This window comes from Primulina tabacum, chromosome 5 (assembly GCF_025594145.1).
Source record: "Primulina tabacum isolate GXHZ01 chromosome 5, ASM2559414v2, whole genome shotgun sequence".
NCBI classification, from domain to species: domain Eukaryota; kingdom Viridiplantae; phylum Streptophyta; class Magnoliopsida; order Lamiales; family Gesneriaceae; genus Primulina; species Primulina tabacum.
Window position 1 is genome coordinate 41,793,277 of NC_134554.1, and position 15,303 is coordinate 41,808,579.

A 15,303-nucleotide genomic window follows, 5' to 3' on the forward strand; every position below is an offset into this window, starting at 1 on the left:
TGAAAGCGTAACACAAGAATAAATGCTTATGGTGACATTCATAAATGTCATAATATTCAATATTTAGTGACATTTAAACTTTAGTGACACCTCCAACAAATGTCGTCTATTCCAATGTCGTCTTAAACTTCCTGACATTTTTTAATGTCATTATAAGATGTTAATGACAACTTCATATGTGTTACTAGTTATTCATATAATGACAATTTTAAATGTCAGGAAAACTCATGTTTTAAAGACATTTATACATGCCTTGTTATTATAACAATAATGACAAATTTATATGTCAGTTAACATAATTTATAATGACAACTAAAAGTATCGTGTATATTATTTATAGTGACAATAAAAAATGTCACTAATGATATGTTATAAGGTTAATTTAAAATGTCTCATTATGTAATCTGTAATGACACTTATAAATGTCTTCTATACTAGTATATAAGGATATTGAAAATTGTCATTAATAGTTGTTTATAATGACTTTTTGAAATGTCTCCATATGAGTTTTACAATAACATTTTTTATGTACATGATTTAATGTTCTATTGTGACATAAAAAATGTTATATTTTATGAAATGTCATCGATTTTCAATATTTTCATGATATAATATTCAAAGATATAACAAATTAACATAAATACAAATACAAAATTTTAAAATAGAAATTAAATTGCTAATCAATAATTGTCATTAATTTTGCAATCATTAATGTATAAAACTGACAAATTTGTTATCTCGAAAAACACTATATCCCAACAAATGTATCAAATGTATTTAGTTTAAGAACTAACAAACAATTAAGTCTTGTAAAACAAAACATAAGCAAACTTGGGACGCATCTTCATTATTCAACCATCTCATCTTAATCAAAATCCAATATTCTTGTCACCTACAATAAAAATTCATATATTTGTATTAATTGAATAAAATTAAAGAAACACAAAATAAAGAGATTAAAATTTAATTCAAACTAGTGAATATCATACCAAATGATAAACTGAAAAATTATTATTTATCCAAATGCACCTAGTAGAAATCTTCCTCATGAACTGTCAACTGCAAATATAATTGATATTGGTTTAAAAAAATATTAACATGACAAACATAACAATAAATACTAGTTAATTGAAAAGTTGAATATCATACCAAAAGACAAAGCCAAGCTATCATTCCTCCAAGTATATCCCCAACCTTTTGTAAAGATCATATGGCCTAATCAAACTCTCTTCCCGTTCTAGGACAACTAGAACTTGTATTTCACACCAATTTGGTCCCAACGTCTGTCTTCCTACTTCGGTATTTGGATCCATGCTACGAACCACTCCTTTTGCCACAATTTTCGTCGAATCAAATAGACTTTTTATTGAGACAGAACATCCAATCTACGTGAAGTGCAAAAGAGAAGGTTTTAATAAAAACAATTATAAAGTACAATCATCAACAAACATTATGCTAATGAGTATGTCCAGCTAGCCAGAAAACAAAAAAAGCATAAAGAAACATCATTCAAATTATTTAACTCATGACAGCAAATATAACTGTAATATACATTCTCAACAAAAATATACTATCTAAATCAATAAATGACTAACTCGAGATAATTATAAGCTCACACAAAATATAGCTTACAAAAAAGCAAACTCCAACTCATTATGCCACATCAAATAATAAATAATATCAAGCTTATAAAATTCTACGATATCATCTCAAATTCATCTCAAATTGAGGCCTGATTCTAGCAGCTAAGAATACATATATGCACAACTTCAAGAATTTAACATAAGCCATTCAAGAAGAGCATTGATCATGAAAGAAAAGTACTAATTTTACAATGACTGTGATTCTAGTTATCGGAAATCAGAAATTACTTCCAACAGTAATGCAAATATATCAGCTCGTGTAACATTCAGGCATCAGCTAAATAAGAAATCCTTCCAGCAGTAATGCAAATATATAATGCCCCTCACATGCCTCATTCTTACACTGCCATACCTATTAGTTTTCACTTTGTAAGACACGTAAATTGTAATCCACATGTTGCAGTGCCGTAGTTTACCTAATAGCTTAACACTCACGCAAAACACTTTCACGAGCAACATATCATCAGACATCACCCATCACAATTCTGGTAAAAAGATCTATTTAATTATCTATCAAATTATTTTAAGAATATTTATAATTATTTAAAAAAACAATAATATTGTAATTATTACTAAACTTTATTTAATATTAATATTCAAAATATTATTGCTATTTTAATTATTAAAATAAATGCATATTTACAAATTTATTTCTAATAAATATATTTAAATTAATTTTAATAAATGTAAATTATAATTATAAATAAAAATATAAAACAAATCCTACGAAACAATAAGCATGATTAATATGTTAATAATAATTTGTATTACCTGGCTCAATTACTTAGACTGCTGCACTAGGTTGATCTTTCTTAAGCTATGTGTACTAAACTAAAGCAGGTGCAAGTACTAAAAGACCTCAAGAACTCGATGAAGCTGCAAGGAGATGTCTGATGAAGAGCAAAACCTGCTCAGTATTAATGTCAACACCAGAAAGTCAACACCCAAAACCAGGATGTGAATGATTACCAACCCACCACCATTTGAGGTCTGTAACACAGAAAAGTGATTATGTCAGCTTTAACATCATGGACAAGGAAAAATCTAAATAATATCAATATGAAAATTTTCTATAAGATCCAGTAATCATTCATAGATCAATATGATGCAAACCTTCCTACAATCTTAGAGGAAACGTAAAGCAGACTCCATCACTTAACAAAGTTTAAACTCGACAAAGCAAACTGAGTTTAAAAGCTATTAGAAAAACTAACCATACAATTGAATGCTCTGAGACAGTCAAGTTTCAATAATCAAGAACAGTGTATACGCCATTTCCGTCATTGTAACTAAAATTATGGGCAGAATGAAAGATTGCCTTCACCAAATCAAGCAAAAGTTCTCTCTGCTGCTTTGCAGCAATTTACAAAAGGTGTAAATCTGAACTGTAGGAAGTTCAAATGGTGGGATCAGCAATAACCAATCAGTGCATCATCCTAAATCACCACATTCCAGAGGGCATTATGAATGGGCTCAACCCAAAACGGAAATACATGGAACTTAACATTACTGGTCCACAAGTTGATGAGTAGTTACCTGTTTTAGAGAAAAAGACTAACAAAGTATTGATTCTTAAAGAAGTACTGAAGATGAAAATATATTGTATCTTCGATAATTTATCCTAAATTTGAATCATTCTGACAGCTGAAGGTGATTCCAATTGCAGAAAACTCAACCAATTACTAAGTGAATTCTTCTCTATTATTTCCCTATTTCTGTAATCTACAACATCAAGATATACCAAGTACGGAGTGCCAGGGCAATTTAATGATCAATGAATCACTTTATACATACTATTCTTCTTAATTCCCTGATAAGATTAAAAACCATAGCGACATCTCCTGGTATAGAGTTTCTACGGCTTAGAGTATGCACATCTCATTTCTACTTATTTTCCAGAAGCCTACATTACATTCAATCATCCAGAAAACAAAGGATTTGTTACAGATTATTATTTTAGTACCACGAATTTGAGAAAAAAAGGATAGATTTGGAACTTACCGGCCGGAGATGAGAAGACAAATCTGAAACCGTGAGGCTAGAAAATAGAAATAAGAAGGGCGCGAGAGATTTGGCAATGAATGAAATAAGAAAGGCGCGAGAGATTTGACTAGAAAATAGAAATAAGAAGGATTCTGCAGATGGAAATAAATCTATAGCACTAGATGAATGAGGGTGGCGATAGCGGCTGAATGAGGGAAAAAAAGAAGGGGCGCGGCTGAATGAATAAGGGTAAAAAAGAAGGGCGCGAGAGATTTGGGAGAAGAGCGCGCTGTATAATTATTCCATCTTTATCAACAGCGTTGATCGTGTGCTGTACGAAATAAATTTTCTACTATTAAAAAAAATTATAAGACTATTAACAGCGTATGACGCACGTCGTAAATATTAAATTTTAACATGATACATATAGCTCGCCGTTGAAATAACTATCTACGACGTGTATTTTTTGCACGCCGTTGTTTGTATGAGCTAAAATAATATTAAAAGTGCACATGAATGGGTGTGCCATATTAAATAAAAAAATTATTATACGACATGATGAAGATTTTGGTGAGAAAAATAGATAAAATAAAGGTGAGAATATTTGGGATTGATAAATATTGGAGGAGCGAAAATAATTGTTTCATTCCATATAAATAATGACATCAATCAAAAATGTCAGGATAACTAATCTAATATGTTTTTTTATTTTACACATTATTAATTTTTTACAAGTGTCATTATTAAGTATTTATAACAACATTTAATTAAAAGTGTCTACAAAAAAGTGTCACAATAGCCATTTATTGTTGTAGTGTAATTAATGACTAAGAAAAGACGGTTAAAGTCTATAATGTACAGCCGTCAGTGAAACATAAGGACATGTGTCGATATGCTTATGGTTGAATTTGAAAAGTTTACCAGAGAGTGTCAGAAACACCAAATTTTTTTTTAAAAGTAACTAAAATAGGCGGGCTTTCCAAAGCGGTTACTAAAAAATATCAGAAGAGAGTTTGTCATCTTATGATAATATCTTCTGGAAGTTATGAAGTACTGAAATATTTTCAGCATCTTGATAAAAACCAGTAGACACACTGTTTTATCGAAAAGACAAACCTTCTTCTGCTTCTGATAAAGCACGGAAAAGGAAAGAACAGAACAAAATAATATTCCTCCTCAATTAATGCAACTAATAAATGCAAAAGATACGATATCTATGGGAATGATAGATGACTCTTAAAATTCGTGCAAGATGTGACCTGTTGGACGTTTCTTTAGCTTCCCAATACTCTATATAAGTACCTGCAATCTCACAAATAAGGTTATGTACACAAATAATATCAAATCACAAATGGATGATGCAAACATGCTTTTGGAGTATTCTCCAGAGACTGGTTCAGCAGAGGAATTGCAAGGACCATTTCCAGCTTCTCGTAAGATGATGTCTGAAGACATCTTTTTTCAAGATATGAAGACTTGGAAGAAATTCCTTGGCCTGTAATATGAACAATCAGTTAGATTTTTTGTTCTTAAAAGGAATAAGCTGCGGAATAACCCCTTTCAGTAACCATGATCATGCGAAAATAGGGGATTTCAGCATAGCTTAGTTAGGTTCCTGCTGAAGTACTTTTCAGTACTTCAAACTTCTGATATCAACAAAATGTAATAGATAGGCCAAATGTAATGCATCTGGTTTTATAAATGAAATATTCCATTTTTTCATATATCTGTTTATCTACTGCTTTTTACTTAATGCAAATAAATGAATAAATAACCAAATAACAAAAAATAAACAGAAGAGAAGATGACAAAAACGTAGTCTGGATAATTTAAGGCTCGATGGCTCTTCATCTTCCTCAAGTCTTGTCTATAAATGAAGATAACCTCTGCTCATAATGACATTTGTATTCCAATAGATTGTGAAAGCAGCACTCATGTTCCTCATCCTTCATGGAAAACTCAACGTTTGCAAGAATTAAAACAAGGTGCAGAAGACTTCATCTTTGCGGAGGTTATGTCCATTTGGATTACTGCTCATGACCTTCAAATAATCAATACCGGAGAATTTCTTGCTTCTGCTAAACAGAGGTCATTTGCAAGGAGGTTCAATAGGCTTGCTCGAGTTGATCACATATCCGAATTGGTCAATGATGATGTGCTGAACCACATGCTGCTGTCAAGGGAGTGGGAGTTGCTTGACCTAGTTGCCATTTCTGAAAACTTCTGGAATATTAGAAGTCATGATTTGAACAACTGGTTTAGAATATGGCAAGATGCTGTAGAAAGAAGTTTGAATCAAGTTGTAAGGCGTCGATTCTATTCTTAATAAAATATCAGTACTTGCCACAAATTGTCTCCTTTTTCTTATAAGCATACTGATATGAGTTGAGTAACAGGCAACTGATAATAATCAACAAACTGATAGCAACAATATACTCAAGTTAAAACAATTAAACCAAGAAAATTTCGAAAATAAGAGAACTTATTCTCAGGCAGAGGCTTTGTAAAGATGTCTGCTGCTTGTTGATCAGTAGAAACGTATTCCAGACGAATGTGCTTCTTCTACACATGATCTCTAATGAAATGATGTCTGATATCAATATGCTTTGTTCTAGAATGAAGTACTGGATTTTGCGTGATTACTATAGCACTGGTATTGTCACAGAAGATGGGTGATTCAGAAGCTTGAATTCCGTAATCTTTAAGTTGTTGTTGTATCCAAAGAATTTGAGAGCAGCAACTTCCAGCAGCAAGGTACTCTACTTCTGTAGTAGACGTAACTATGGAAGTCTGCTTTTTACAAACTAGGAGATTAGCCTATCACCAAGAAATTGACAAAAACCACTTGTGCTTTTCCTGTCTAATTTGCAACCTGCATAATCAGCATCTGAATATCCAATAAGATTGAAAGATGAATCATTAGGATACCATAAGCCGACATTTTGAGTGCCCTTCAAATATTTCAGTATGCGCTTAGCAGCAATGTAATATGACTGCTTAGGATTAGATTGAAATCTTGCACAAATACAGATAACAAACATAATATCAGGTCTACTGGCAGTAAGATATAACAATGAACCAATAAGACCACGATACTGAGTTACCTCTTCTGAAATTCCATTTTCATCCTTGTCAAGTTTAGTAGATGAGCTCATAGGAGTAGAAGCAGCAGAGCATGTCTCCATGCCAAAATTTTTCAGTAGTTTCTAAGTATACTTAGCTTGATTTAAGAAAATTCCAGTATCAAGTTGCTTGATCTGTAGTCATAGGAAGAGATTTAATTCTCCCATCATGCTCATTTTAAATTGTTCCAGCATCAATTTGGAGAACTTTGCACACAATTTGGGGTTAGTTGACCCAAATATTATGTCATCAACATAAATCTGTACTAACAGAATGTTCTTATTCTTAACTAAAGTGAACAGAGTTTTGTCTACTGTTCCGATAGTAAAATCATGATTAACAAGAAATTGTGATAGTGTGTCATACCAAGCTCGAGGTGCCTGTTTTAAACCATACAGGACTTTGTGTAATTTAAATACATGATTTGGTAAGAAATGATCGATAAAACCTGGAGGTTGTTCAACGTAGACCTCTTCTTGCAGTAGACCATTTAGAAAGGCACTTTTCACGTCCATCTGATATACTTTGATATTTTTGAAAGCAGCAAAGGCTAAAAATATTCTGATCGCTTAAAGCCTTGCTACCGGTGCATAGGTTTCGTCATAATCTATTTCTTCTTCTTGTCTGAAACCTTGAGCCACCAGTCTTGCTTTGTTTCTGACCACAGTGCCTTCTTCATTTAGTTTGTTTCTAAACACCCACCGTGTTCCAATAACAGCTTGATGAGTTGGTCTAGGTACAAGAAACCAAACTTCATTTCTTTTAAATTGATTCAGCTCTTCTTGCATAGCTTCAATCCAACTGGGATCCAGAAGATCTTCTTCAAGTTTCTATTGACAAATCTAGAAGAAATATATCATGAACAAGCAATTATGCTCGAACGAACTTTCAAAAACTGAAGGGAGATTCGTACACAAATTATAATTTCTTTAAACGCAAGCCCGCTTCAAAGAACAAGTGTGGCAAACAGAAAGTCACTTACGAAAGAATATATACATAACAAAAGTCCACTTACGAAGGATAAGTGTGCAAATTATAATATAGCAAAAACCCACTTACGAAAGAATATGTGCATAACAAAATAGCACTTACGAATGAGAAGTGTACAAATTATAGTATAACAAAAACCCACTTACCTTGAATAATTCGAAAAAATGAGAACTGGTGATGATAGGATTTCGAAACTGAGCCTGGATCTGGACTGCTACAGAGCTTCGATACTCGGCACACTAAGAGAGCAAAGTCTCTAAAATTCCTAGGGAGAACTAGAGAAGAAATTTAGAAAATGTGGAGGTGTGAATTTCTAATGGCATGACTCTCTTATTTATAGGGGTTGGCTGCTATCCTGATCGTGTATTATCCTCGCGTTTGAACTTTGAATCAAACTTTAAATCTAGGATAATTATCATATCTTATCCATGATACTGGATAATTTTTAAATCTATATATCCATTCCTTTAGTATATTTTCCTATCCAAGCCTGCAAAATTTCGAATTTTTGTCTATTCCCAATATTCGGTAGATATTTTATTTCCAGTACAATAAAATCATTTCTCTTAAATACCAAAAATCTCCTTTAGTAACTTCAAATTTTGTGGTAAATTATCCCAAAAATAATACTATTGATTTTCCATAAAATTCTGGTACGCGAACTTTTAAATTTTCCCATGCATGTGTTTTTTTATAGTGCAGAATTTTTCCTATCTCCATAATTTCGAAAATCCCAATTAAATACTTTAAATTTTCGAAATTTAGGGATCTATTATCCTCTTGCTTGATCTTTATCCAAGTATCAATTTCATATCAAATCTTAGATATTTATCTGGTATCAATATTATATCAAATCTTAGATCTTTATCTGGCATCAATATCATATGAAATCTTAGATTTTGGTTTATTTATCCTAAAATTAGGCTTATCATCAAAATTCTTATCTTCGGAGAAAAATCGGGGTTTCACACTGGGTCATCTCGACCATCTAGGGCTCATGTCACCCGGCCAAGGTCAATCTCGCTCGACCAATGTCCTCACTGCCGACCAGGGTTCAAGGTCACTTAATCAGTATGGGCCACCACGGCTACTGAAAAAAGACATGACATGGGTAGTTGCTAGAGGACAGGGTATGGACAGTCGTCAAAGGACAGGGCGTGAGCATATATCTAATCAGGAACCGTGCACATGCACTCTAATCGAGGTCATCTTCTCTCCTACAAATACCGAGTTTGTAAATGGCGGGACTCTTGTGTGAGTTTTTTTATGGGCATGTTTTATTCCATTTTGATGTTGATGAAGTGTTCTGATGTGTAAAGAATAATGTAAATTTAAATAATATAGTGATATTTTACGGTGAAATTGTTTATTAAATGTTTTTTGTTTTGAATCTCTAATAGTTTTCTATTATTATTATTATTTCAATTATGGTTAGTTCTAAATCTATAAAAATAAATTTTTTCCCTAACGTACTTTCAGTTCTTTGACATTATTATATATTATTTGTATTCTAATATAAATTTAATAAAAAAATCATTAAATTTACAAGTATTGAAATATAATAAAATTGAGAATGAAATTTTTCTGAAAATTATACATAAATAAATACAAGTATGTTGGCAGGATTTGTAACGTCCCAAAAATTTGAAGGTCCACGTAAACCACATCCATGCAAGTTATTAAATTTATTTTGTATTTTATTAAATTGTTAAATTATCTATTTAATTTTAAAATGATTTTTAATGATGCAAGATTTATGATTGACATTATTTTAAATTATTACATTTTTATTTGATTGATGTTAAAATATTTTCTCGTGTTTCATGTTTCAGGCGAATATTCGATGTGTGATCGAGGAAAGGAGACCGATGACGATTTAGGCGATTTTAAAATGTGATATTTTATTTCAAGTCAAGAAAATGACATTATAAAATGATTTATTAAGTTTTTAACATTTTTAAAGCCCAATTTAATTTATTAAATAATTTTAAGATTTTAAATTTTTAAGATTTAACACATGTGTATTTTAATTCAAATTTAGATATGCTATTATTTTAATGGGGAATTATTATTTTATTTAGTATACTAATTGATTATTAATATTTTAATATCCTAATTAAACCCTTTAATGCCCTCCCCACTAACCCACTAACACACACACATACACATATACACTTGGCCTAGGCACACACACACATTTCATTGCATTTCATTTCATTTCTCTTGGAAAAGGCTAGGGCTCTAAGTTTTTTCAGCAGAAACCTTTTCATTTCTAAATTTTTGAAGATTCACGATCCTTTTCGGGCAAGAAAACATGAAACAATCTTCTCCCGGTCATCCCCCGTGATCCACCGCGTCGGTATTCGTTATCTTCGAGCGTTTAGACACAAAGGCATGCATAATCTTTCGTTTTCGTATCGATCTTGTCATATTAATTATTTTGATATATATTGTATGAAAAACATGCATATCCTATGCAAAAATTTCAGCAAAATTGTTTGAAACGATTTTGGATCAAAATTTTTAGATCTCAAAAATCGAGTCTGATGCCTTTTCGAATAGTGTGAATTTTCGGTTGATTTTCTGGAAAAACTTTCAGCATATAAAACGTATCACTTTTTGATACCTTCGATTTGACAGTAAATTCGTAATTTTTGGACAAGAAACGGGTGAGCTATGATCATTTTCGTGGGACTGCTCAAGCCATGAAATTTCTGTGTCACAAAATCCATCATCCTCTGTTATTTCGAATTTTGCGACTTATAAGTTAATTTTCTGGAAATGTTTTCAACATATGATTTTTAGTTCTCTGTGTTATCTTCGATTGGACAGTAAATGCATAATTTTCTGATAAGAAATGTGAGAGATATGATTTTTATCGTAAACCCGCTCAAGTTGTGAAATTTTGTGCATGTTCTTCATATTTTCTCAAGTTTTGGTTGTAGGCTTTGTTGGGATCTCCTGAATCTTTGCTGTTTTGGTTAGGGCAGCATGTCCAGAGCGTTTCAACGAAGCCCTCGACATTTTTAAGTATGTTCGACGTGCAAAGAAAATATTTTTATGTTTTTGAGGTATGCTAAATGTCTTGTGACCAATTATGAACGGGTTTGGAAGTCGGTGAACGTTGCCGAGGACCTCTCCACCACGGTAAAGTATGATCGTTTTGATCAGTTTTGGAAAACGGTAAAGTATGACCAAGGACCAATCCACCTGGTAAAGTATGACCGAGGATCTTATGTATGTGGTAGTGGACATCCCTGCCAGCCCAGTACTGTGGTTTAGTCTGATCAGGCGCATTTATGTATGGGTCACTTGCTTTGAAACATATCTCTACGCAAAATGATTATGTTTATGTATGTTCAAGTATGTACGATGCAAGTATGTTTATGTAAAGTTTTACGATATGATGGCACGTTTACGTTTATGTAAGTGCGTTCATGTTCAAGTATGTACGTCCTACTTTAAAATGCATGTGGTTTTATTATGTATTAGTTGTTATTATCAGTTTATACATGTTGAGTCTTTAGACTCACTAGACTTGATAGATGTAGGTGAGGAAGAGTACGAAGAGACGAGGGGTGGGGACCAATGAGCCGACTCGGACTGTGTGGAGGCTAAACCCGAGGACCGCCTACGTTTTTAAGAACTTTATGCATGTTTCAAATACTCTGATTTTATGAGACTATTTTAAGTTGTTTAAACGAATACTTTTTGCAAACTTGGTTGGTAATTATTTTTAGATGAGCAGTTTATTTTTATCGCAATTTGGAAGATTTTTATTTATTTAAGAAAATTTTTATTTTTCCGCAAATTTCAATTATTTTAAAAGTACATTACGTTACAGGATTGTACCAAAATTTAAACTTTAATTGAAGTAGAGCTTATAATTATTCTTTTATGTTGGCAAGGAGTAGGTCTCTTGCGAGACGGTCTCACAAATTTTTATCTGTGATACGAGTCAACCCTACCAATATTCACAATAAAAAATAATACTCTTAGCATAAAAAATAATAAATTTTCATAAATGACTCAAATAAGAGATCGGTCTCACAAAATACGACTCGTGAGACTGTCTCACACAAGTTTTTGCTGTTGGCAAAACTTATATTTTGTGTACTAGCATTTCTATCAAGTGTGCAATCTAAAAGTTAAGTAATCAAAGCTCGTGCAGCATTTCGGTCTAATTGTTGATATAACGTCAAATACTTCAGCATATTTTGGCACCACACCAGCAGACCGCACCAGCAGGTTATTGCGTCAAATCAGCATTTTTTGACCTCATATGAGCATTTTTCGGTGATACATTAGCACTCTAACAAAGTAATATATACTAAAAGCAAAAAAAGAAATCAAAGTTAACAAACCAAAACCAAATTTTGAATACTTAGCGAATCAAAACTCGAAATGAGACAAGTTTAGTTCAGGACCAAAAAAATTATTTTCCGTTAATTTTTTAGTTGAAAACGAACAAGAATCAATACAACTCTGTCAAAAGCTTTGATGTTTTTGGATGCATATTTTGCTCCTAGAATCATTGAGTAAACACTAGAGATTCGTGTGATACACACATATACCTCGACCGACCTTTTGATAATATCCTCACATTAATTTATTAATTAAATGTCCTAGCTAGACACTATTATTTAAATATTATACCACAAAGAAATTTAAATGTGAATAACTAAAATTTCATTTATATTTGTGAAAAGTTTTTGTAAGAAAGATCCAGAATCCTTACATATATTGAATCCTTACGCGTCCCTATCTAGCTTTGATTAAATTTCTCGTGACCTTGGGAAGAAACCTGTCCGGTGCCTATGGATCCATCTTTCATACGATGTTGTACAGATTATAAGCAATTTACGTGTAAAAAGAAAGACCCACTATTTCTCTCCACAAAACCTCTATAAATAAACCCCACACTTCATGTACTCCACCATATTCAACCTAATTCCGACTTTTGTTCTTTTATTTCGAATACTGATCAACAGCTAATTACTTGTTCTTCATTCTCAGACAAGCTTTTGTTCACGCACAATATGGCAGCTGCAGCAACAGGAATGCAAATGATCTGTGGAGCTGGTTTCAGTTCAAGAATTGCTTGTCTGAACCAGTTTGCTCCTTTGAGATCAAGCGTGCCACTTTTCAAGAGGGATATGAAGTTCAGAGTTCGAAACACGGCTGAGGTGTATATATACACACACACACACTATATGTGAAGTTTACATATAGTTTGCTACTTTATTAACAGTGAAATACTGATATAACAGGATGGTGGCGATGTTGTTGATGAGAAAGAAAAAGCAGCAGTTCCAATTCCACCACAATTGTTCTCGACCCCTCCTCCCCGGCCGCAACCTGAGGTAGTTCAGATTAATTTATTTTGTTTTAATCTAATAATTGATTTAGTACATTTATATAATCACATGTGGTCTCAATTTCCATTCAGGAGAGCACAAATATTACAGATATCATGGCCTTCGATGGGCCAGGCCCGGAGAGGATCAACGGCCGTCTAGCCATGATCGGATTCGTGGCAGCCATTGCGGTTGAATTCACCAGAGGACAAGGTATCTTTTCGCAGATACAAAACGGAGGGATCCTTTGGTTTGTCGGGACAACTGTTGTGCTATCTGTGGCATCACTTGTTCCGTTATTTAAAGGTGTGAGCGCGGATTCGAGATCCAAGGGATTGATGACATCTGATGCAGAGCTTTGGAATGGAAGGCTTGCAATGGTAGGATTGATAGCTTTGGCTTACACCGAGTATGTCAAGGGTGGGACTCTTGTATGAAAGTTTGTTATGGGCATGTTTAGTTCCATGATGGTATTGATGAAATATGGTATGTAAAGAATTATGTAAATATATGAATAATGTAGTGATGTTTTTATGTTGGAATGAATAATTATATATTTCTGGATTCTAAAGTTTGATGCTTTTTTCAACGAGTAACTTTTAAATATGTAGTTTATAATAATTTACTCGGATATTCTAAAGTATACATTTGAAAAATACCTAGCTAGGTTTGGTATGTGATTGATTTTATGTTGGTTTTCTTTTGTTATTTTTTGAAAAGATATAAGTTTTTTCCTTTAAATTTATTTCTTCGTGTTTATGGACTTGAAACATTGCAATTAATTTTTTTTCATATGTATTCATGCTCAAATAATATTATTTCTCTCATCCATATAATTATATTTTGTCATTTATCACCATACCAATATTGTGTATATATATTTCTAATTTTAGGACTAAATAACAAGATTTCGATGAATATTTGTGGAATCTAATTAATTTTAAAAATAATTAAGATTATATATATATATATATTTTTTAGAAGAATTTTTTCTTTACATAAAACTTTTCGTAAAACTTTTAGTCATTTACCAATATTTTATATTGTTAGTGTAAAATTAAATGAATATGATCTCAGGTAAAAGAGAAGCATGCAGAAAAATTCACAAGCATTAGTAGTCGGGAATACAATTTTTATTTTTTAATTAATTTTCTTGTTACAATGAGGTGGAGAGTTTTGGATCGGACACGCACTTCTATTTTACTGGGTCAAGATGACGAGAAAGGCAATTTTCAATAGCAAATGAGAGTTATATATGGGCATAACGTAAATTAAACAAGTTTTTCATTTTGTTCTTTTCATTTTTTTTCCTTTTTTGGGGGTTTGAGTTTTGAGAACGGGAAATTGGTTTATAGTCCCCGGCCGTCGATTTTTTTTGTGTTCAGACCCTAGTTACTTTTTTAGTACCACATTTCCACATGAAGTTATCATATTTCCACATGAAGTGTACCACATTTTGTATGACATAGTACCACAATTTTGTGGGTAGAGAATGAACCCAAAAAAATATTTTGATTGGGGATTTTTCATCAACTTTCCCATTTGAGAATATGTTTTTTTTTTAAAAAAAATTAACAACCCTATTTAATGCTGACAAAATTGTTGGAGCAGTTGATATGCATTAACGGCTAAGCTTCAATGAATCAATGCGTCTTTGTTTTTTTATTTTTTTATGGATGTAACTTGATTTTTGATATTACGTTAATATTGAAATTTAAACTTAACTCAACTTAAAAAATTTAAGAAGATAATTGTTCAAATTTGTATATACAACTATTATAATTACAAGTCAACGGGTTTGGAGCGCGAAGTTAACAAGTCAACGCGTTGGGAAACTTTCATTCTTGAGCCTGAAGTGAGAATATTAGTTGTCTTCTTGAGAGTTGTATATATGGAGTTCGACAATCCTTCACCAATGAGCTAACTTTTGAAGATTGGATTAGATTCTTAATATTAATGACAATCTAAATGTATATATATATATATAGACTAAGGGTATGTTTGGTATGGGTGATAAGCAAAGGATAGATTGTTAAACCCATGTTTGTCTCATTTTTTATTGGTTCAATTAATCAAGAAGATCAAGATAAAAAAACCTATTTGGGTGAAAAGACATCACATTGTTTTGGGAGGATTGATAATCCAATTCCTAAAATATAAAGTAAATTACCATTTTACCAACAATAAATGGTTTATATTTTTTTTAT

The 15,303-nt window shown here is 32.2% G+C and overlaps 1 protein-coding gene and 1 long non-coding RNA gene across 2 annotated transcripts; one reads left to right on the forward strand and one right to left on the reverse strand.

Moving 5' to 3' along the window:
• Positions 1-733: 733 nt before the first annotated feature.
• Positions 734-1,500, reverse strand: LOC142545040 (uncharacterized). Its single transcript, XR_012820204.1, has 3 exons — positions 1,150-1,500; positions 990-1,059; positions 734-892 (listed from the first exon to the last, which is right to left on the reverse strand). It is a non-coding gene; the product is annotated as an uncharacterized LOC142545040 (long non-coding RNA).
• Positions 1,501-12,632: 11,132 nt separating this feature from the next.
• On the forward strand, positions 12,633-13,558 carry LOC142547745 (early light-induced protein 1, chloroplastic-like). Its single transcript, XM_075656184.1, has 3 exons — positions 12,633-12,925; positions 13,010-13,102; positions 13,189-13,558. Exons 1-3 carry the CDS (start codon positions 12,779-12,781, stop codon positions 13,531-13,533), a joined length of 585 nt encoding a protein of 194 aa, XP_075512299.1. The 5' UTR covers positions 12,633-12,778; the 3' UTR covers positions 13,534-13,558.
• Positions 13,559-15,303: the final 1,745 nt, after the last annotated feature.

Excerpts from the sequence above, each read along its gene's own strand:
- LOC142547745 (XM_075656184.1), top strand. The coding sequence starts at position 12,779 with ATGGCAGCTGCAGCAACAGGAATGCAAATGATCTGTGGAGCTGGTTTC. Across the intron at positions 12,926-13,009 it reads GAGTTCGAAACACGGCTGAG|GATGGTGGCGATGTTGTTGA; the intron begins GTGTATATATAC and ends CTGATATAACAG. Across the intron at positions 13,103-13,188 it reads CTCCCCGGCCGCAACCTGAG|GAGAGCACAAATATTACAGA; the intron begins GTAGTTCAGATT and ends ATTTCCATTCAG.